General features: G+C 37.0%; 1 protein-coding gene across 1 annotated transcript in view; it reads left to right on the forward strand.

The window, feature by feature from the left end:
- Window positions 1-1640: 1640 nt before the first annotated feature.
- Window positions 1641-23621, forward strand: part of LOC136866623 (uncharacterized) — a 61649-nt gene continuing 39668 nt past the window's right edge. Inside the window, exons 1-4 of the mRNA XM_068226779.1 lie at window positions 1641-1706; window positions 2151-2273; window positions 10553-10675; window positions 19577-19699. Of these exons, the coding sequence (XP_068082880.1) occupies window positions 1641-1706; window positions 2151-2273; window positions 10553-10675; window positions 19577-19699 (435 nt within the window). The remainder of the gene's footprint in view (window positions 1707-2150; window positions 2274-10552; window positions 10676-19576; window positions 19700-23621) is intronic.

A 23621-nucleotide genomic window follows, 5' to 3' on the forward strand; every position in this document is an offset into this window, starting at 1 on the left:
AAAACTAGAAAAGCGGCTGGAATTGATCAGATTTCTGGGGATATACTAAAGACAATGGATTGGGATATAGTACCATATCTGAAGTACTTATTTGATTATTGTTTGGTCAGAAGAGCTCTACCAGATGAATGGAGAGTTGCTATAGTAGCCCCTGTGTATAAAGGAAAGGGTGATAGACATAAAGCTGAAAATTACAGGTCAGTAAGTTTGACATGCATTGTATGTAAGCTTTGGGAAGGCATTCTTTCTGATTATATTAGATCTGTTTGTGAAATTAATAACTGGTTTGATAGAAGGCAATTCGGTTTTAGGAAAGGTTATTCCACTGAAGCTCAACTTGTAGGATTCCGGCACAATATAGCAGATATCTTGGATTCGGGAGGTCAAATGGACTGTATCGCGATTGACTAAAGCATTTGATAGGGTGGATCATGGGAGACTACTGGCAAAAATGAGTGCAATTGGACTAGACAAAAGAGTGACTGAATGGGTTGCTATATTTCTAGAAAATAGATCTCAGAGAATTAGAGTAGGTGAAGCTTTATCTGACCCTGTAATAATTAAGAGGGGAATTCCTCAAGGCAGTATTGTGGGACCTTTATGTTTTCTTATATATATAAATGATATGAGTAAAGGAGTGGAGCCGGAGGTGAGGCTTTTTGCGGATGATGTTATTCTTTTTAGAGTGATAAATAAGTTACAAGATTGTGAGCAACTGCAACGTGACCTCGAAAATGTTGTGAGATGGACAGCAGGCAATGGTATGTTGATAAACGGGGTTAAAACTCAGGTTGTGAGTTTCACAAATAGGAAAAGTCCTCTCAGTTTTAATTACTGCGTTGATGGGGTGAAAGTTCCTTTTGGGGATCATTGTAAGTATCTAGGTGTTAATATAAGGAAAGATCTTCATCGGGGTAATCACATAAATATGATTGTACACAAAGGTTACAGATCTCTGCACATGGTTATGAGGGTGTTTAGGGATTGTAGTAAGGATGTAAAGGAGAGGGCATATAAGTCTCTGGTAAGACCCCAACTAGAGTATGGTTCCAGTGTATGGGACCCTCACCAGGATTACCTGATTCAAGAACTGGAAAGAATCCAAAGAAAAGCAGCTCGATTTGTTCTGGGTGATTTCCGACAAAAGAGTAGCGTTACAAAAATGTTGCAAAGTTTGGGTTGGGAAGAATTGAGAGAAAGAAGAAGAGCTGCTCGACTAAGTGATATGTTCCGAGCTGTCAGCGGAGAGATGGCGTGGAATGACATTAGTAGACGAATACGTTTGAGTGGCGTTCATAAAAGTAGGAAAGATCACAATATGAAGATAAAGTTGGAATTCAAGAGAACAAACTGGGGCAAATATTCATTTATAGAAAGGGGAGTTATGGATTGGAAAAACTTACCAGGGGAGACGTTCAATATATTTCCAATTTCTTTGAAATCATTTAGGAAAAGGCTAGGAAAACAACAGATAGGGAATCTGCCACCTGGGCGACTGCCCTAAATGCAGATCAGTATTGATTGATTGATTGATTATGCAGATGGTCATTATTACACATGAAACGGGTAACTGTATGGAAATTTTGCCAAAATAATCGATGTACAGACACATGGTCATTACAGTTTTATTTATATGGATTATGGCTCAAGGAATATCTCTTCCTTCAGATGCTGAATTAAATCCACCTGTCCCTCTTCAGCAGCCAGTATGGTAGATATTTGCAAATACTGTAGGTTGTAACTTTAACAAGAATAAAGTTTGTTACTTATGATTGAATTTCCTCCTACGCAGTTAATATTTAATTAATTAAAACTTCGTACCTACAGAGTGAACACGGGCTGGCAAGTCTGTCACCTGACATTGAATAGGAACTTAACTAGCAACCATTTTATTCACACCCAACAAATCTGTCATGTTCTTTCTGATGAATACCAGACTATAATATTAGGATTCGTACATTTGATCATTTGTTTTGCAGGAAATTGAGAAATATCTACATCCTGTTCTTGGAACAAGATCTAGTGAATCTTCATTTTATTCATTGTTGTAATTTGTATTGACACATTTAATATCACATTTGGATTTGTTTTGATTCACATTGCAGTAGGATTTAGCTAAAATTCATTATTTATTTTTTATTCTGTTCTAGGTTTCTTCTGCAAATAAAATTGCTGGTAATGACAGTTTTTTAAATGCTGTACCTCTGACTACACATGTTCCAAAGACAGTGGAGAATGCATTAGCCCCTAGATCTGATGATATTGTAACAATGGTAAGTTCAGTTATAAGAAGAAAACTTCCACCATTCTTCCTTTTTTATCAAAAGAGATTTATTTTCCTGCATTTTTTTCACAATTGTTCTTTCACAATACTCAAGAAGGCAGTAAGCAGTGATCTAGTTTTTCTCTCTGATGATATGTTCAATAATGTGATGGGTAATGAAACCAAAGGTAGAAGTAACGATGGTCTTACTGCTTGTTATGCATGCGTATGTGTCAGATCCGGCAGAGTTTCCGATAACCTCATTTTGGACTCCTCATATTTGAGGTTCAAGCACTGATCTCTATACATGGATCGCTGATGGCAGGTCTCCGCTGCAGGAGAAAGTACGCCAAGTTGAACGCGCGGTTCGCCATGTTGGCGTACCCAACCTCGAGCTCTCCTTATGGGGAAGCAATGATAATATAGTCAATTTTAAGTCGCAATTAATGGCGCATTGGAATAATTAAAAATATAGAGACATGTTCACTCAAAGCATAAGGTCATTGGGATCACTGACACGTCATTCCGAGGTCAGTAAATCTCCGGGATAGCAATAAACATGAGTGTATAATAACGGCCGGCAAATATTAACTTAGGTGCTGGATACATGCAATTAGCGATCGGTAACACAATACGAGTGAAAACCAGTTTCTGGAAACATTGCTGTAAATTGTATACATGTATGCCACGAAATTATGCATTCTTAAAATGATGTACCTATAAACGTAGCTCAATATACAGGCCTAGATTCGACATATCGTAATCGGTGCTTGATAATGAATTTCTGTTTCCTGTTTCCAAGAAATAACGCGCATATTATCAAATTAAAATATCACTGAAGCAAATGTACACATTTATAAAACCAGCAAATATTCAAAACTAGTCAATATATCGCATTACCTGCAGCTTAATGTACTATTATAGACCTCTTTAATTAAATTCAGCTAGCAAAGCGATATTGATAGTCATCATCAGAAATATGTAACACCAGTTAAAAGAGTCCCAAATATCACGAATAGTATAATGGAATAGCCCCAAACACCCACCACACTTTTCCTTCTCCCACGACTCTAGTGTCTGAAACCCATAATTATTACTGATGTAAATAAGGTCTAGAATTCCTCCAGACTTCATTTTCTAAGATTGTTATAAGGTCACGTCAATTATTTCATCGAAACCGTCAGTTTAATTATGAGAAATAAAAAAAAAATAAGTAAATCTTTACTTGCAGTTAATGTTCAGTAAAATTGAAAACAGTTGGCTGTACATCACTTCTATCAAAACAGTCTTCCTCTAAGTGATCCGAGCAGAGAACAGCTGTTTTAGAAGGCTCCCAATTCTCGCGCCTGATACTCCTAATCGATAATCTTAGATGTTCGGGTCTCGAGAAAGGAAACCTACAAAAATTAATTGCCATTTTGCTCCCGGAATATGCGAAATAAGATACAATAAACCTAAAACTCAAAACACTACCCTAGGAAGATTCTTATGTACAGTATAAAACTCCCCGAGCCGGGCTGAGTGGCTCAGACGGTTAAGGCGCTGGCCTTCTAACCCCAACTTGGCAGGTTCGATCCTGGCTCAGTCCGGTGGTATTTGAAGGTGCTCAAATACGACAGCCCCGTGTCCGTAGATTTACTGGCACGTAAAAGAACTCCTGCGGGACTAAATTCCGGCACCTCGGCGTCTCCGAAGACCTTAAAAAAGTAGTTAGTGGGACGTAAAGCAAATAACATTATTATTAAAACTCCCCGATGAAATGATTTCTCCTTCTGCTGATCGTTTCTGTTTGTACATCCATAAGCTGAACACTGCGGTATGTTAATACCCCGTAGAATGTTTCTTCATTCATATTTCAGATAAACACATACATATTTAAATTTAATCTTGTAATTCACAAGCATACTACAAGGCAACGAACCTAAATTCGTAAAATACACTACTATTTACTTTGCAATAACACAGCACAGAACACTCGTGAAACTACAATCAAGAGGCCTGGCGTCACTGAACTAAGCATAAACAAAGCAAGCGCGCTCCTCGTGGTCTACTGCACCATGCGCTCGCTGCCATCTTACGACGCCAGTCATCTTCTATTCGGCTTACTGCTACCCAAGCTACCAGCCATCCAGGTATAGAGATCAGTGGGTTCAAGATAAGATCTCTGGAACTTGAACTATCATCTAAGAATGAAATAATCAAAATTTTATCCATAGATATAGAAAATGCACTCCTCGAGTTGAAAAACCTAAAGCTAAATAATGTTGAAATGCCGAGACGAATGCGGCGGAGATTTTGGAGAGATTAAGTCGATGACTTTTAGGCATATCTGGCAACATGTTGCATTTACTTTAAGTAATAATTTATGACACAAAACATGTTTTGAATATTAGAATCTAATGATCAAAGGGCAAACATAGAATGTGTCTCAACTGCAGTGTCAAAAAGACAAAGAAAATCGCATCGGCGATCAAAACAGAAACAAGAAATAGTAGGGGACCCTATGATAAACGTTGGACCAGAAGTGAAGAAGGTATCACGTACTGCTATCCAGGCATACGAGTGGGTCAACTTACAGAACATGCGAACAGTGATAGTATTAAAGAAATTCCTGATGCCTTGATTATTCATATTGGCACAATTGATACATACATTTTGTCAACACCCAGTGACATAATGGCCAAGACTGATAAACTTATTACTGCGATAAAAGGGAGGTTTCTAGTGGCAAAACTTTGTCTCAGTGGCATTTCATGTCGGAAAGACATTGATTATCATTATATAGGTGCTGTCAACTCCACTCTTGACTGCTTATGCCATATTGGAGATGTCCTTTTTTCGATGCTAATAGTTGGCTTAGAGGCAGTGATTTTGGACAAGATGGGGTACACCTTAACAGAAAAGGGATCTCTAAGTCTGATAAACTTCTCAATAGAATATCCAAGAGAATGCTCTCGGGAAACTAATTAAGAAATTGAGTGGGATTGCAAATTCTAATGGCCAAAACTTAAGTGATACAGTAAATGGTTTAGAAAGTTTAACCCTTTCAGACCTGAAAGAAAACTGGAGGTGTGAATTTTTGTTTGTACGTCAAGAACTGACTAAAATGCTGCTCAATACACATATTAATAGTTTATTTTACAAAATAAAAACTAACATCCTAAAAACAGGACCCACACAATTGTGCGTATCAAAATTCAAAACCTCGTATCACGTACGATGGTGTAGCTTCAGAATTTACGTTCACTAACCAATGTACACACTTCATTGAATATATTCCGGTATTCAGTAAAGCTTCTAGATTAATATAAACGCAGTAAATAAATACTTACTTTCGGCACTACTGCTTCCTGCCATCTCGCCGATCAACTGTGCTTTTTAAACTCTTCTTCCTTCGCCCTGGTGGTCAAGCGCATACTAAAATCAATTGAAATACATGCCACGTGTCCTGCACAATCACTGCAGTCCAGTGTAGCGCCGAAAAAACATCAAATACGGTCAGCGATAACTAAAATACGAACCCGCACAATTGTGCGTACTCGGTCTGAAAGGGTTAACCTATATCAGGAATGAAATATAACATGTAGACAGGGAGTAAGTCCACAGAGGTCACATATGCAATCCTAGGAAAACATCTAAGTCATCAATAAAAAGGTTAGTTAAAAACTTTAGAGGATAATATAAAAATGTAAATGGACTTCGAAGCAGACTAACTGAACTTAGAATTTCTTCATGTTTAGCTGACTACGACTTCATGATTTTAACCAGAACAAACTTAAATGATGAAATTAGTGATGAGGAACTCGGACTTGATACATAATCAATTTTCAGATGATAGGTCTTCTTTAATGAGTATGAAGGCATTCCATGGTTGTAAAAATGATCTGTATTAGCAAGAGGTTTAATTCTATTCAGATACCATGCATTAGCATAGTTGAACAATTGTGTCCCTGACTTTTAACACAACAAAATTAGTCATTGGTGCAGTACACATTCCACCCAAGTCTCCTGTCAAAATATATAGTGATCATTGCATTGTTGTTTAAAAAATTGATTTCAAAACTAAACAGCCATTTATTGCTCCTTGTTGGCAACTAAAATCTACCATATTTTAGTTGGATAGTAAATGAGGAAACATTTTCTCGCCTTGTGTAATTTGGTAACCACACGATGCAGTCAGGTTTAGTTACAGACATATTTTCTTATTGCTGTTTAAATCACTTTAATGATATCCTAAATTTTCTGAATCACTTTGTTTTTTGGTTTTCAGTACCTCCAGTTTCATTGAAGTAAAATCTAGTAATGAAAGTATTGTCCCCCTTGATAGACTCCACCCAGCATTAGAAATTTCTTTACCTATAAATGAGCTATCCGCCTTTGCTGGCAGGACCTAGTGTTTACAGTGCACTATGTCTTCTGGTATAGGCTAGAGCAATTTTGTTACTTTCATAGATCTGTCTCTGTCTTCTCCTTGGCTTTGACAATATGAAAGTGACTGAGGTATGAGAGATGCTAGTAATGCCAATCCTTATGCAGCCAGTCCCTGCTATGAATGGTGTGAAAATGTTGCTCATAGGGTCGGTTGGTGTATGTATTTCAGTGGGTTTGGTAGACTGATATGTAATAGCAACTCTGGCTCGGTGAGGAAAGCAACGGGAAACTACCTCACTCCTCATTTCCCTAGTACGCCTCTTCAGTGATGCCTAGGCCATCTATGACAGCTGATGGCAGAGCTGTTGAGGATCCCACCAGCGGCATCGCTGATGGACTGAACATACATACATACATACATACATACATACATACATACATACATACATACATACATAAATGAGCTACACAATTCGTTACCTGCTGATAGTTTTTATTTTGACTTTTTAAATGGTGATTATAATGGACTAAATTATTACCTGTCACAGTTCAACTGGAAGGTGAAGTTTCAGCATGTATCAATTGATAAAGTAGTAGAAACCTTCTGTTCAGTAGTAAATTATGGGACGGAATTTTACATCCCTGTATGGAATTTTAAGACTCCCAGATTCCAAAAGCGGTATAATCATAAATTGAAGTTGCTGATTATTGAAAAGAAGAAAGAACACAAGCCGTACAAAATATCAGGTCTCAGTAGTGATTATCAGCCTTTCTAGAAATGAATGCAAGTCTGAGTCCAAATTTTGCTTTACAGATTATGTTTCCAACTGTGAACAAAATATTAGTCCCAATCCCCAAAAATTCTGGCAATATCTAAGTTCTAAAATGTCTTGTTATAATGTTCCTTCAGCAATGCATCTTAATGAAATTACAGCAGATACTGGAGGAAACATTATCAATCTTTTTGCTAAACACTTTTCATCTCTTCATTCTTCATATCAGAATAGTAATAATATTCCATATGATTATCATTTTTCTATCATTCTTTCAGTTATCAACATTAGTAAGACAGAAATATACAACAAACTGATATCTCTGGAATTAAAGAGAACTGTAGGACCTGCTCAAGTACTGCTCGTTCATTTTATGTGAAGTACTCTTTTGTCTATTCAACTTACCATTAAATCAAGTATTTTTCCCAGAGGAGTGGGAGAAAGAACTTGTTAGTCCAGTTTTCAAAAATGGCGATAAAACTGACATAAAACATAAACCAGCTACAATTTCTTCTCATATTTCCAAAATTTTTGACAAGGTCTCAGCTTTCTTTAGAATCATCATTATTCATGAGCAACACAGATTCTTTTCAGGACAGTCAACCTGCAGTGATCTTCTATTATTTTATCAGTTCCTCTAAGATGCACTAGAGAACCACTCTCAAGTGGACTGCATATATACAGACATGTCAAAAGCTTTTGGCACTGTTGACATGATATATTTCTGCAAAAAATTAACAGATTATGGAATTAATGGTCCTCTCATGTCCTGGTTTTGATCATATCTTAAAAATCACCTACAGATTGTTAATATAAGGAATCATTTTTCTGCACCTATTATTATTATTATTATTATTACTATTATTATTATTATTGTTCCGGGGATACCCATGGAGCAGAAAGAGGTTAAAGAAGGTGCTGGGGTGATTGGGTCTATCTACAATATCAAAATTAATTTAAAACTTGAACTGAAGGTTATATTTCTTTAGAATTTCAAAAATCAACAAATAACAATACCAACAGGTGCAATTAGCAATCTTGAAAGAAGACTTGGAGATATCCAAGATTCAGAACTTTAACAATTTTGGGCTTCAAGCCCCTAGTTTTACAATGTCAGAGATACCAGATCCAGTTTACAAAAACCTTAATTCAAACTAAGGAATAATTTATCAAGGGCATAAATCTCCTAATTCAAGAGCACTTGCTCCCTAAATAAAATATCAAGCCTCCCAGAGGCACTCTTTACTATTCCAAAAACCTTGAAAAGAGCTAACAGGTTCTCGGTTTCTTACAGCCCACTCAAGGCAATATTACCTCAAAATGTTACACTCTCTGAATTTCAAATAGTAATAGTTCAATACAGGGGTATCTAGTACCCAAACTACAGGGCCTTTGTGAAAAAGAACCAGTTAAATAAACGGCCTGAACACAAACCAAATGGAGGCGAAAACTGCACTCCAGATAATGAGATATAAAATCCTACAGAGCTCTCGGCTGATGAAACAGGGGCTATTCCCAAACTACTGAGGTGGCTAACATGGAGATCTCTTTAACACATTATGGAAATGAAAGGTTGTAAAAACATAGCCACCTCAAACCAAGATGAAGGGGAGCTTGAGAGGGAAACTCACTCTCTATCCCAGATTTCAAGTTAAAGACTTAATGACGATTTATGAAGTTTTACATTAGCCGAAAGAAAATTTACATTTTAGAAAATTATGTTTCATGGTTAAAGATTCAGACCTTCCCCTCAGAATAATTTGCGGATACAGCAAGAAACATGGAATTGTGTGGCCATTACCTTGTAGATGTTCTGCTGACCGAAGAAAGAGGCGGCCATGCCTCCTGCCTTAACACACACACACACACACTTAGAAAGACGACGATCAATTGGCAAGGAAACATGAAAAGCCGCAGTTGATATACCCTCAGGGAAGGTTCGAGAGAATTCAAGACTAATCAGGACACACCCTCTTAATTTTTATAGGTAGATTAAAAAATGAACAAGAAATGTGGGATTGGTTGAAAATTAATTACCAGAATTTATGATTGGTCCGATTCAAAACTGGCGGACATAAAAGGAATTGTTGCCAATCCAAAAATAAATGAATATAAATTCAGTTATAAAAACCTAGAAATATGAAACTTCTTTAAGTTATAAGTTCTTCCATCTTGCACCAGAGTGCATGATCAGAGTTTTTGGTAGTGTCATCTGTGGAAAAATGTTCAAACTTCTTGATGTATAGCAAACAAAGCAACGAGAAATTCAGTCAGTTTAGGAAACTTTGCAATAACAACATTACTAGTATTTCAGTGGTGACATCTTCTGATTAAAGTTCCAAGTTTTTGTGTTATTAGTTTCACTTTTCATCGATAGAGGAGTTTATTAAGGTGCTTATTTTGAATGCGGGGCATTGAGGTGTACCTCCTGGTATTATTATTATTATTATTATTATTATTATTACTACAAATGGAGTTCCTCAAGGGTCCACCTTGTGCCCTTACTTTTGACTCTCTACATAAACAACATTAAAAATATACTTAAAAATTCTGAATTGCTTTTGTTTGCTGATGATGCGAAAAATTTTATGCAAATTAATTGTCCACTTGATTGTTCAAAACTTCAAGAGGAGTTACATCATTTGGAAAAGTTCTGTATTCTAAATAGGTTGAATCTTAATCATGAAAAATGTAAAATATCATTTTTTTAAAACAAGAAAATATAATTTCAGTACAAATTTCATAATGACTACATTCTATCTCCTGTTTCAGAAGTGAATGATGACCTTGTGGCTTTATTCAGTTATAACATATCATTTTATGAACATATTGAAAATATTTGTTACAAATCATTATAAAGCCAGAGTTGCATTACTAGATATTCCAGAGAATTTTCAAACTTAGCTACCTATCGAATGCTGTCTGTATCGATTGTACATCCTAGACTTGAATACTGTACACCTGTATGGAACCCTTCTCATCAGACCTCTATCCATAGATTACATTCAGTATAACAAAAAATTTCTTACTTTGTATTCTTTTAGAGCAGGATTCGCATGTGAAAATATTGATTATACAGCCCTACAACAGTCTTTAAATCTGCGTTTGTTTTGATACAGATTGCTACTTTTTCATTTCTTTCTAGGAATCATCCTTAAATAAGACAGCTGGTAATTACAGTATTGTAAAGGCTGAACCTCATGCTACTGTCGTTCCAAAGACAGAGAATGATACATTAGCCCCTGGAACTGAAGATAATGCAGCAATGGTAAGTTCATTGATTGTAAGGAAACTTCCACCACTTTCTCTCTTGTTTCTCAAAGGAAGTTTATTTTCTCCGCATTATTTTTTTTACAATATTCCTGCTTTCACAATGCTATTTTCAACTTGACTGATCGTTATGTACATTTCTAGTTCAGGATAAGTATGCAGAAAGTTTTGTGCTTGTGAGATTTTCACGCTTGGTGTCTTTTGACAGGGAAAACTAATTCTGTTTTCAATTTATATGGCTGACGAGACTATACAGTTTCTGTCATTTGGCACAACCCATTAAATACATGATGGAAATGAGTAAGGGAAATTTGTATAATATTGTCTGCCTTCCATTTATGTCAGTTATGATGTAGAACTTCAATTATGATTTATTAGTGGTGAAGAGCTATATGATTTATTAATATGCAGAATTGACTTCTTTGCCCATTTGCAAACAAATTCTCCGTTTGGAAATATGGTGCGAGTGCAATTGTATCCCACTACATTAAGAATGCTAGAACAATTTATGAAGCAGATTGCACTCAAGTAACAATACACTGGGATTAAACTGTACTTGAGTCTTAAATTCATCATCTTCATCCTGCTGTTTTTATTTCTGGAGGCATTACTGCAGAAGAACTTGAAGAATTGCAGCTTGTGGTGGAAGGGTCCATCATGGTTCGAAGAAGAATTATCAGCGTGGCCAAATTTAGGGGTGAAAAAGCCACAATCCATTTCAGAAGGAAAAACAGTTACTCTTTTGAAAACCAAGTTGAATGATGACTTGATGATGAAATAGTCAACACTGTCAAGACTGTTGAGAGTTGCTGCCTATGTAAGAAAATTTATTAACAACTGTAGAACTTCAACACACTCAAGAAGCTCATTATTACATACTGCATGGGAGATACATGATACACTCATTATCTGCATTAACTCTTCGGAGGTGGAAACACATATATATTGTCGACTTTCCTTATGCTCCGAGTGAAAACATATATGTTCCGTTTGAAAATCACGGGTTTATTAGCCAAGGAGGTACCCAAATATGCTCAGAGATGGCAGGAGCTGTTCTCTCAACTCTTCCAATGGGGGGAATCCCCACAAAATCTTGCTGAGTTTGTTCTCCTGTTTGCAGGAGTTACGTAATACATACATTGCGTGATGCAGTTTTCTCTTGTGCATACTTCTTATGTACTTTTCATGGTTTTCCAGTAAAATGAAATCGTAAAAACAGATCAGTGATACAGACATAGTGTCAGTATTGAATGATATTGTCGAAGAAGTGTCTGACTTTAGTAAATGTGAGTCTGAGGACGAAAATTCTTTCTCCAGTTCATCTGAGTGCAACGTTGACACAAGTGACGCTGACACACATGACGACAGAGCGGACGACTGGACGGACGTGTTCTCATAACAGCACTGGACCTTTGCTTCTGTGACTTCAAAGGGGTGATTTTCATTGGAAAAGAAGGTAAAATCAGTTGAAAATTATTACTTTTGATTAACCTAAAAAACCCAAAAATACAGTTCCATCAGCAGATATTCTGTAACTGTTCATGAGCGCATTAGCTAAGGTATGCCTTGGCTGGTGTCAACGAAGCTTCACGAGATTCCACTCATGGGCATGGACGTTCGATGAATACTGATTACAGTTCATTTCTGCTTAATATCGGACTCTTATTGATATAGCGAGAATCCATCTTACTTAACTATGTGAGGCTATTCTAATTCTTAATTTAAAAATGAAAATATCGATTCTAATTCTAATGATATCCCAATTTAATTACATCATTCATGAATGAAATATAAAAGATAATAATATTTAACATAGCAACATGATTTTAAAAAATAAGAAAATTGAATCAAATATTGTATGCTTTGTTGGTTTTGATCAATGAAAAATTAATAACATGTTGGCGATTGATTTTTCTCGTAAAGAATGACTAAGGAGTACAAGTATAGGGACTGTGGGTGTGGCGAGGCATTGAGGGGTATGAGGGAGGAGATGGAGAGTTTGAGGCAGATAATTAGGATTCTCACAGAAGACAGGAAGGAAGATAGGCCTCCCTCAAACAATGTACAGGTTACAGTAGGTGTACAAGAGGGAGGGGAAGGAAAGGGGGGAGTTGTAGAAGACAGGTGGTCTAATGTTTTAAGGGGAAGGAGATTGCAGGCTAAGGGCTCTATTTAGGATCAGAATTCAAGACAGGCGTCTGTGCGAAATCGGTACGAGCCACTCCAGGTACAGCAATAGAGGGAAGATGAGGAACAGGGAACTGTTGCTGAGATGTGTGGAAGTAGGAGGAAGGGAACAGGTAGGAAAGGGAAATGTAGAGGATAGGAAAAGACAGGTGGAACAGGGTCATGGGAAGGAGAAAAGGGAGGAGGAAGTAGCTTCTGCAGCTATCAGGAAAGATAGGGCTGACCAGGAGGGGAGGGAATCAAATGAGTTGGATAGGGTTGAGGCTCTGGTCATGGGGCATTCCATCGTTAGACATGTGGCGAAAGAGTGTGGAGGAAAGGGAACCAGGGTAGAGTGTTATCCACGAATTAGGTTGAGGCAGATGTTGAAGAAAGTAGAAGAGAGGGAGGAGGGGAAGGTGAAGATGGTAGTGTTTCACGTTGGTACCAGCAACGTAAGGCAAGCTGATATAAGTACCAACATAGTTAGAGATGTGTGGGATCTGGTAAATGCAGCACAGATGAAATTTAAGGAAGCGGAGATTGTTGTCAGTGGAATTCTGTGTAGGAGGGATACTGACTGGAGGGTGATTGAGGATTTAAATGAGACTATGGAGTGGGTATGTGGGAAACTGGGAGTGAAATTTCTAGATCCTAATGGATGGGTAGGAGAAAGGGATCTGTGGTCAGATAGCCTTCACTTAAACCGCAGTGGTATGTATAAGTTAGGAAATTTGTTTTGAAGGGTAATAGGGAGGTACATTCAGGGAAAAAAGGGTTGTCTAGGGAGTGGTGATAAGGGTACAGAGATCTGGAAGTCAAGTAGGGATGACATAAAAATTTTAGTGTTCAACTGTAGAAGTATTGTAAAGAAAGGAATAGAATTAAGTAATTTAATAGAGATATATATTTACCAGATATTTTAATAGGAGTTGAATCATGGCTGAGAAATTATATAATGGATGCAGAAATTTTCTCATGGAACTGGAGAGTGTATCATAGAGATAGGATAGGAATGGCGGGAGGGGTAGTATTCATTCTGGTGAAAGAAGAATTTGTAAGCTACAAAAACATTAAGGATGAAAAACACGAAATTCTGCTGGGTGTAAGGCTCATTTTGGAGTGTACAGACCAGGAAAGAGTAGCGCTGACACAGATTCAGAATTATTTGATAAGATAATCAGCTATTGGGAAACGACATGGAAAGGAATGTGATTGTAGCGGGAGATCTGAATTTACCAAATGTCAATTGGGAAGGAAATGCGAGCGACAGGAAGCATGACCAACAAATGACAAATAAGCTAATATGGGAAGGACAGCTGATACAGAAAGTGATGGAATCAACTAGAGGGAAAAATATCCTGGATGTAGTGCTGGTAAAACCAGATGAGCTCCATAGACAAACCAAAGTAATAGATGGCATTAGTGATCATGAAGCATTTTTTGTCATAGTTAAAAATAAATGTCTTAGAAAGGAAGGTCTTAAAAGTAGGATTATTAGGCGGTACCATATGGCTGATAAAGCAGGCATGAGGTAGTTTTTAAAAAGGAACTATGATCAGTAGAAAACGGTAAATAAAAATGTAAACAGTCTCTGGGATGGGTTTAAAGCAATTGTTGTGGAATGTGAAAACAGGCTTGTACCTTAAAAGGTACTAAGAAATGGGAAAGACACACCTTATTATAATAGAGAAATAAAGGGACTGAGTAGGAAGTGCAGATTGGAAAGAAACAGAGTCAGAAATGGCTGTGGATGTAAGGAGAAATCGAAGGAACTTACTAGGAAATAGAATCTAGCAAAGAAGGCAGCTAAGAAGAACATGATGGCAAGCATAATTGGCAGTCATACAAATTTTAGTGATAAATGGAAGGGTATGTATAGGTATCTTAAGGCAGAAACAGGTCCCAAGAAGGACATTCCAGGAATAATTAATGAACAAGGGGAGTGTGTATTTGAGGATCTTCAAAAGGCAGAAGTATTCAGTCAGCAGTATGCAAAGATTGCTGGTTACACGGATAATGACCAGATAGACGAAGAGACTAATGCTAAAGAACTATTAAAATTTACATACAATAACATTTACAATAAGATACAAAAGTTGAAAACTAGGAAAGTGGCTGGAATTGATAAGATTTCTGGGGATATACTAAAGACAATGGGTTGGGATATAGTACCATATCTGAAGTACTTATTTGATTATTGATTGCTTGAAGGAGCTATACCAAATGAATGGAGAGTTGCTATAGAACCCCCTCTGTATAAAGGAAAGGGTGATAGTCATAAAGCTGAAAATTACAGGCCAGTAAGTTTGATATGTGTTGCATGTAAACTTTGGGAAGGCATTCTTTCTGATTATATTAGACATGTTTGTGAAATTAATAACTGGTTCGATAGAAGGCAGTTTGGTTGTAGGAAAGGTTATTCCACTGAAGCCCAACTTGTAGGATTCCAGCAAGATATAGCAGATAACTTGGATTCAGGAGGTCAAATGGACTGTATTGCGATTGACCTGTCTAAAGCGTTTGATAGGGTAGATCATGGGAGACTACTGGCAAAAATGAGTGCAATTGGACTAGACAAAAGAGTGACTGAATGGGTTGTTATATTTCTAGAAAATAGATCTCAGAGAATTACAGTAGGTGAAGCTTTATCTGACCCTGTAATAATTAAGAGGGGAATTCCTCAGGGCAGTATTATTGGACCTTTATATTTTCTTATATATATATATATATATATATATATATATATATATATATATATATATAAATGATATGAGGAAAGAAGTGGAATCAGAGGTAAGGCTTTTTGCAGGTGATGTTATTCTGTATAGAGTAATAAATAAGTAACAAGATTGTGAGCAACTGCAACGTGACCTTGATTATGTTTTGAGATGGACAGCAGGCAGAGGTATGTTGATAAACGGGGTTAAAACTCAGGTTGTGAGTTTCACAAATAGGAAAAGTCCTGTCAGTTTTAATTACTGCATTGTTGGGGGTGAAAGTTCCTTTTGGGGATCATTGTAAGTATCTAGGTGTTAATATAAGGAAAGATCTTCATTGGGGTAATCACATAAATGGGATTGTAAATAAAGGGTACAGTTCTCTGCACATGGTTATGAGGGTGTTTAGGGGTTGTAGTAAGCACACGAGGGCGAAATGCAGGCAACCAAGAATGAGTTAGCTGGAAAATTTATAATGTCCAATAACGGACCATTATATTGGTATTATAAATTTACTCATTCAGGACAAATATTTTAGGTTCCCTATGGGAATCAACATCTACATCATTTGATGGCCAGGCAGGCATCAATTTTTGGAAATGAGACAGTTCTCATAGTGCATTGGCACTGTTGGGGGCTTCAAGTAGCCTATGCAGTGGCCTCCACAGTTTTCCCTAGCCTTGCGTCTTGGGTGGTGTGCTAAGTCCCAACTGACGAGCCTAACTTAGCACACGAGGGCGAAACGCAGGCAACCAAGAATGAGTTAGCTGGAAATTTTATAATGTCCAATAATGGACCATTATATTGGTATTATAAATTTACTCATTCAGGACAAATATTTTAGGTTCCCTATGGGAATAAACATCTACATCATTTGATGGCCAGGCAGGCATCAATTTTTGGAAATGAGACATGGTTCTCATAGTGCATTGGCACTGTTGGAGGCTTCAAGTAGCCTATGCAGTGGCCTCCACAGTATGCCCTAGCCTTGCGTCTTGGGTGGTGTGCTAAGTCCCAACTGACGAGCCTAACTTAGCACACGAGGGCGAAACGCAGGCAACCAAGAATGAGTTAGCTGGAAAATTTATAATCTCCAATAATGGACCATTATATTGGTATTATAAATTTACTCATTCAGGACAAATATTTTAGGTTCCCTATGGGAATCAACATCTACATCATTTGATGGCCAGGCAGGCATCAATTTTTGGAAATGAGACAGTTCTCATAGTGCATTGGCACTGTTGGAGGCTTCAAGTAGCCTATGCAGTGGCCTCCACAGTTTTCCCTAGCCTTGCGTCTTGGGTGGTGTGCTAAGTCCCAACTGACGAGCCTAACTTAGCACACGAGGGCGAAACGCAGGCAACCAAGAATGAGTTAGCTGGAAATTTTATAATGTCCAATAATGGACCATTATATTGGTATTATAAATTTACTCATTCAGGACAAATATTTTAGGTTCCCTATGGGAATAAACATCTACATCATTTGATGGCCAGGCAGGCATCAATTTTTGGAAATGAGACATGGTTCTCATAGTGCATTGGCACTGTTGGAGGCTTCAAGTAGCCTATGCAGTGGCCTCCACAGTATGCCCTAGCCATGCGTCTTGGGTGGTGTGCTAAGTCCCAACTGACGAGCCTAACTTAGCACACGAGGGCGAAACGCAGGCAACCAAGAATGAGTTAGCTGGAAAATTTATAATCTCCAATAATGGACCATTATATTGGTATTATAAATTTACTCATTCAGGACAAATATTTTAGGTTCCCTATGGGAATCAACATCTACATCATTAAGTGGTATGTTCCGAGCTGTCAGCGGAGAGATGGCGTGGAATGACATTAGTAGATGATTACAAGTAGTCCATTTCATGACCGTATCGATGTTTAATCAAGAAGTAAGTATAAATAACCACCTAATCAATACTTTATTAATGCCTCAGGCAAAATTGAATAAAATTAAAACTTATAGGACATGTTTCGACCACTTAGTGGTCCTCTTCAGCTGTATAAATAAAGAACTGAAAAGAAAAACATCGTTACTTCACCAGGTCGCGCTCAAAGACAGACCCTCTAGACAGCGCAGAATAAACATCTTTTCCAAACAAGAACGAGAGGCAAGATGACCTATTCTGATGACCTCCATTTTTATCAAAGGAGTCTTCAAAGAACTTTTATTTGTGCTTATTGTCATAATGTTTTTCTTTTCAGTTCTTTATTTATACAGCTGAAGAGGACCACTAAGTGGTCGAAACATGTCCTGTAAGTTTTAATTTTATTCAATTTTGCCTGAGGCATTAATAAAGTATCGATTAGGTGGTTATTTATACTTACTTCTTGATTAGTAGATGAATAAGTTTGAGTGGCGTCTTTAAAAGTAGGAAAGGTCACAATATGAAGAAAAAGTTGTAATTCAAGAGGACAACCCACCAAACTGAGGAGCATGTGGGGGTATAAACTTCCAATTACAGCCATCATGTGAAAGCATATCTTGAAGCCTCTCATTGTGGTCCTTTGATTGCAACATCTTGTAAATTTCATGAAGTTGGTTCCATTGTCAGAATTAATTTCAGATGGTTTGCCTCTATAGCAATAAATCTCTTCAGTGCTGCAAGAAAAGCTTCTGTAGTGAGACTAGTTACAATTCCTAGATCAAATGCCTTGAAAACCAAATAATGCAGCAATGCCTCCCTTTAATGTAATACACAGAAAAATAATTGATCTTGCTAAACGTTTAATAGCTGGAATCCAATACCTCTGCCTCAGCAATGAAAGCCAGCATGAAATAATTTGTGATGTTCATCGGCCTTGAAACATGGGGTGTAAAACATACTGCTGCTTCCCTCCAGTATGGAAGTAGGTGTTTTGACTGCTATGCACTCTGCGCTGTGCAAAAAAAACTCAATGGGTTCAGGAAAATCATCATATCCGTAGTTTGGAAAATTGATACAATCTGAGTTTTAAGATTACCGCATTTGGGAAGAAACTTCACCTGATGTTAGGGTGAATATGATATGATGTAAATGGTGTAAATCTGTACATATGTTTCTCATAATATAGTAGGATGTTCAGTTGTTGTATAGTTCCTCTGCCTGGGGTGTGGAAATGTTTAAGTACTCTACGAAGGAACATACAGAGTTCAAAGGCTTCCTTGCAGTATATCTGAACTAGTATTTTCAACAAAGATGTTTTGTCCAGATGTTATGGCTCGAGAAAGATCTCTTTCAAATGGGGAAATGCACCTTTACCCCTTCAGCAACCATTGTTACAGAGTACAACAGTTATTTGCTAACAGTTTTAAGTTAAACTAGAATAAAATGTGTTACTTATGATAGAAAACTGAGCCTCTATCACATCAACCTCTCACGGCTAGGCACTGTTGTTCAAATTCTGATCATCCCTTGTGAGATTTGTGCAGGAAAATGACCAGGCGTAACAGAATTTTCTCCAGGATCGGTGGCTTTTCCTGTCATTTTTCTTTCCAGGAAAACTCCCCAATATCACTTCATTTCATCTCTTAGTCCATGCCCTAGAGGAGTGGAACAATTGCTATCCTTGCCGCTATATGGGAGCTTCATTCATTCCATTCCTTACCCAGTCAAATGACTGAAAACAGGCTGTGAATTTTAATTTTCATGACGGAAAATGGTTTAATAACAATAATAACGTTGTATGAAATTACCACATGATACTAACAGTGCAGTCTAAGAGTCAATAGGAACTCACCAAGCCACTGTCAAATTCCCACCCAACAAATCAGTCTTGTTTTTTCTTATGAGTACTAGAGTATGATATCTGTGTTCTTACACTTCATCATTTGATTTGGAGGGGCAGTATTTGATTGTAGAAATACCAGCTTCCTGTTCTTGGAACATGGTATGGTGAATCCTCATTTTATAGATTGTTGTCATTTGCGTTAACACATTTAATATCACAGCCATGGATTTATTTTGATTCAGATTGCAGCTGTATTTAGCTGGATACCCCTCATACTTTTTCATTCTTTTCTAGGATTCATCTGTAAATAATATTGCTGGTTGTGACTGTTCTGTAAAGGTAGAGCCTTGGACTACAATTGTTCCAAAGACAGAGAATGATGCATTAGCCTCTGGAACTGATGATAATATAACAATGGTAAGTTCAGTTATCATAAGGAAACTTCCATCACTTTCTGACCTGTGTCTCAGAGGAAATTTATTTCGCTGCAAGGAATTTTACAATTCACCTGCTTTCACAATATTATTTTCAACTGGACTGATCATTGTGTACCTTTCTTTTGAGTAGTTCAGGGTAGTATGCAGAAAGTTTTGTGCGTGTGAGCTTTTCACACTTGGTGTCCTTTGGTGGGAGAAACAAATCCTGTTTTTAAGTTACAGGGCTAACGAAAATATACAATTACTGATATTCAGCATAACTCATTCAATGTGTAATGGAAAAGGGTAAGAGAATTTGCTATAATATTCTCTTCCTACCCTTTATGTTACTTATCGCATAGAACTGCACTGATGATTTATTAGTGGTGAAGATCTATGACATTTATTAATATTCAGAATTGTTTTCTTTGCCCGTTTGCATACAATTACTTCAGTTTAAAATGTGTGTGTGAGTATAATTGTACCTCAGATCGGTTAAGAATACTAGAAGAATTTACAAAGTGGATTGTGTTCAGTTAGATATATTTTGGTATTCTACTTAGCTTCCCGAACTCTACTTGTCTTTAAATTCATTAATAGGGACTCCGCCACATGGATGACAGTCCTTAAAGCAGATCAGTTGTAATGTTTGTAAACTAGTAATTATACATCCTGAAACATAGAAGTTGTCTGTCTGAACATAAGGATGAACTAAAATATCAGTACTGAAATGAATCAGTAGGAATAGAAACACATGTACATCGGAACAAAACCCGATAAATGTACTTTTGCTACACTCATGTTTCTACGTTTCAGGGAAGAGTTTTAGGTTATACACAAAATCATTAATACCACCTTGAAAAGTCGTCTGAAATGCGTTGGTTGGACCACAAACCTATAAATCCTGCAAACTATTGTTATAATAAACAAAGATTATCAAAGAACATATAAGGAACATGGTACTGCGGTAGGTTTAAAGGGGTACAAAACCTGCGTGCCAAACTATGTAATTTACAAAAATAAAGAATATTTAAAAGAAGAGGAGAGAGAGAAGACAAACACGAATATTATTTATGTAAACTACTATATGTTTCTAATCAGCCAAGGTAAGTGTCCAGGTTTCCCTGCCATACAACAGTACGCTCCATGTACGTGTCTTCACATGACGTTTCCTGAGGCTCATACTAATGTTTTTATTGAACGCTCTTTTGGCTTGGATAATGCGGCTGATTATTTCTCTTCTACTTGTTCCATCTGCTGTTATTTTGCTACCAAGATAAGTGAACTCATGTACATTTGTCAACTGTTCTCCATTTAAAGTGCAACGTGGAGGTTCATACTGCTGGCTACAGAGAAGGACTTTGGTTTTCGTTTTGTTGATCCTCATGTCATATCTGTTGAAGGTGGATTCCATTTCTGTGAATGTATAATTCAGATCATCTTTGTTTTCTTCCAGGACTGCAATATCATCTGCAAATGAAGCATGGTAATTCTTTCTCCTCGAATATTGAGACCTCCAGTCATTGGCAAATTGTCATTTACTTCATCTATTGCTTTTTGGATGTATGCATTAAAAAGAATTGGTGAGAGTGAAACAACCTTGCTGAACGCCTTGCTTAATGTTGGTCTCTGTTGTGGAATCTCTGCATCTTATAACAGCTATCTCGTCTTCATACAATTTCCAAATTGTCCTCCTGTCGTTGAACTTAACACCCAGTTCTTTCAACAGCATGAATAGTTTATCCCATTCAACCTTATTGAATTCCTTCTCTATGTCTGCAAAAGCAATGAATGTATCAAGAACTTTTCGTACTTGTTTCTCTATAATCATTCTTAAAGCTAGGATTGCTTCTCAAGTCTCCCTAAATCGAAATTGATCTTCTGACAATGCCAACTCTGCCTTTCCTTCAATGCGTTTCAAGATAATGCTGATAAGTATTTTAGAGGCAAGCGTTACAAGGCTCAGTGTGCAATATTGGTCACATCTATTAGCAGATGATTCTTTGGAATGGTCTCTATGACAATGTTTGGCGGGATATGTCCCGTATTATACATTTCACGAATCAGGTCAAATAGGGCTTTCTTCACATTGTCTCCAGTGGCTTTTATCAGCTCTGCTGGTGTATCATCAACCCCAGAAGCCTTTCTATTTTTCAGCCTTTCCAAAACTTGATTAAATTAATACTGAAATATTTCATCTCCTTCATCTTCTTTATCTACTAGCTCTTCATTTTCTAGTATTTTACAAGGTGTATGTCTTCCTCAAGAATCTTTTGACTACTTTAAACGCTGTCTCAAATTTATGATTCTTAACTACTTCTTCTACTTCCATGCATTGGAATTCCAGAAATTTTTCTCTAGCTCTCCGTCACCTCTCGATTGATTTTGTTTCTCAATTTCCTGTCTTGTTGTTGTCCTTCTTCAGTCACAGAGTTCTTAAGTTTTCTTCTTGTGTATCTCTTCTCATTTATTTCATTAGTTATCCAGGCTTTCCTGTTCTGTGCTCTTGGCTTTCCCCACAACATCTGTTGCTGCTGTTAGAACACTTCCCTTCCAAGCATTCCACTTATTCGTAATCTTTTTTTTACCCATGTAATTTTACAAACTCCAAGAATAGCAGCCGAAGTGTACAACTGTAAATAAGACTTAAATACGGAAGTTGGTCGATGTATTGACCAACAAGCAAGAACGAATGTTCATATGCATGAAGTGTTTTTATATATTGTATTTATCTTGTACATATATATATATATATATATAAGTTGGTTTAAGTAAAGACATATTTTATACACTAATTTTAAGACTTTCAACATAATATTTTAGACATACAGTTGCAATATTGTACAGAATGACATATACGCCAGTTCACGCTAAGACGTGCCCCATTTGTATGTGACTAAATGTACATCATCATCATATAGCATTCCTTTAACAATACAATCTTAATCAAAGCTTCATTATATAAATATGTATGTATGGTTCAGCTGAAGATGACCTTGTATATAAGGTCGAAACCAGTCTTGTAGCTTAATATATGCAATAAATAAGTATTGATTGGTGGAAATCCTCTCCTATTTTTAATTCCACTTATTCTCCATACTTCCTAAGTCTATTGCTAATATTTCAGCCAGAAGTTCATCTGTCGTATTCTTAAAATCTATAGCAAGGTTTTGATCTCTGAGAGCTTCAGTATGCCATTTTTGACTGTTCTCCCTTTTCAGTTTCTTCAATTTTAGTTGACATCCAGTCAAAACCATCTTGTAGTCGCTACCAGTATCTGGGCCAGCACAGCTGTGTCTTAAATTGCTGCTGTACTAAAATGTAATTGATTTGAAATCGATTCCCACCACCTGGCATTGTCCAAATATGATGTCTTCATGCATGATGTTCAAATATTGTATTTGCAACCACCAGCTTATTGTAAGCGCAGAACTCCTATAAATGGTTTCCTGGATCGTTCCGTGTTCCAAGCCAAAATTTGCCCACAACGATTCCATCTTTACCAACTCCAATAACTGCATTTGAGTCTCCGAGGATTTTACAATGCTTGGTAAAGCTAAAGGTTCCACCTATTCAATACATTGTCATAATGGTCTGTTTAGAACATCACATATTTATTTGACTTATATTTATATTTAACTTATATTTATTTAACTTATATGTGATGTTCTAAACAGACCATTATGATAATGTATTGAATAGATGGTACCTTTAGCTTTACCAAGCATTGTAAAATCGTGAGTCAATACGGACAAAATATGTTTTTAATACTAAATCTCCGAGGATTATCAGATTCTCATCTTCTTTAATACCTAATTCATTCTGTCAGATGATAGTACACTCTTTCCACTTTTTCATCTTCGTGGGCAGTGGGTGGCATGTAGACTTGAATGATCCCAGTGTCCCTTGGTTTAGTACCTAAT

The sequence above is a fragment of the Anabrus simplex genome, chromosome 3 (genome assembly GCF_040414725.1).
Source record: "Anabrus simplex isolate iqAnaSimp1 chromosome 3, ASM4041472v1, whole genome shotgun sequence".
NCBI lineage: Eukaryota > Metazoa > Arthropoda > Insecta > Orthoptera > Tettigoniidae > Anabrus > Anabrus simplex.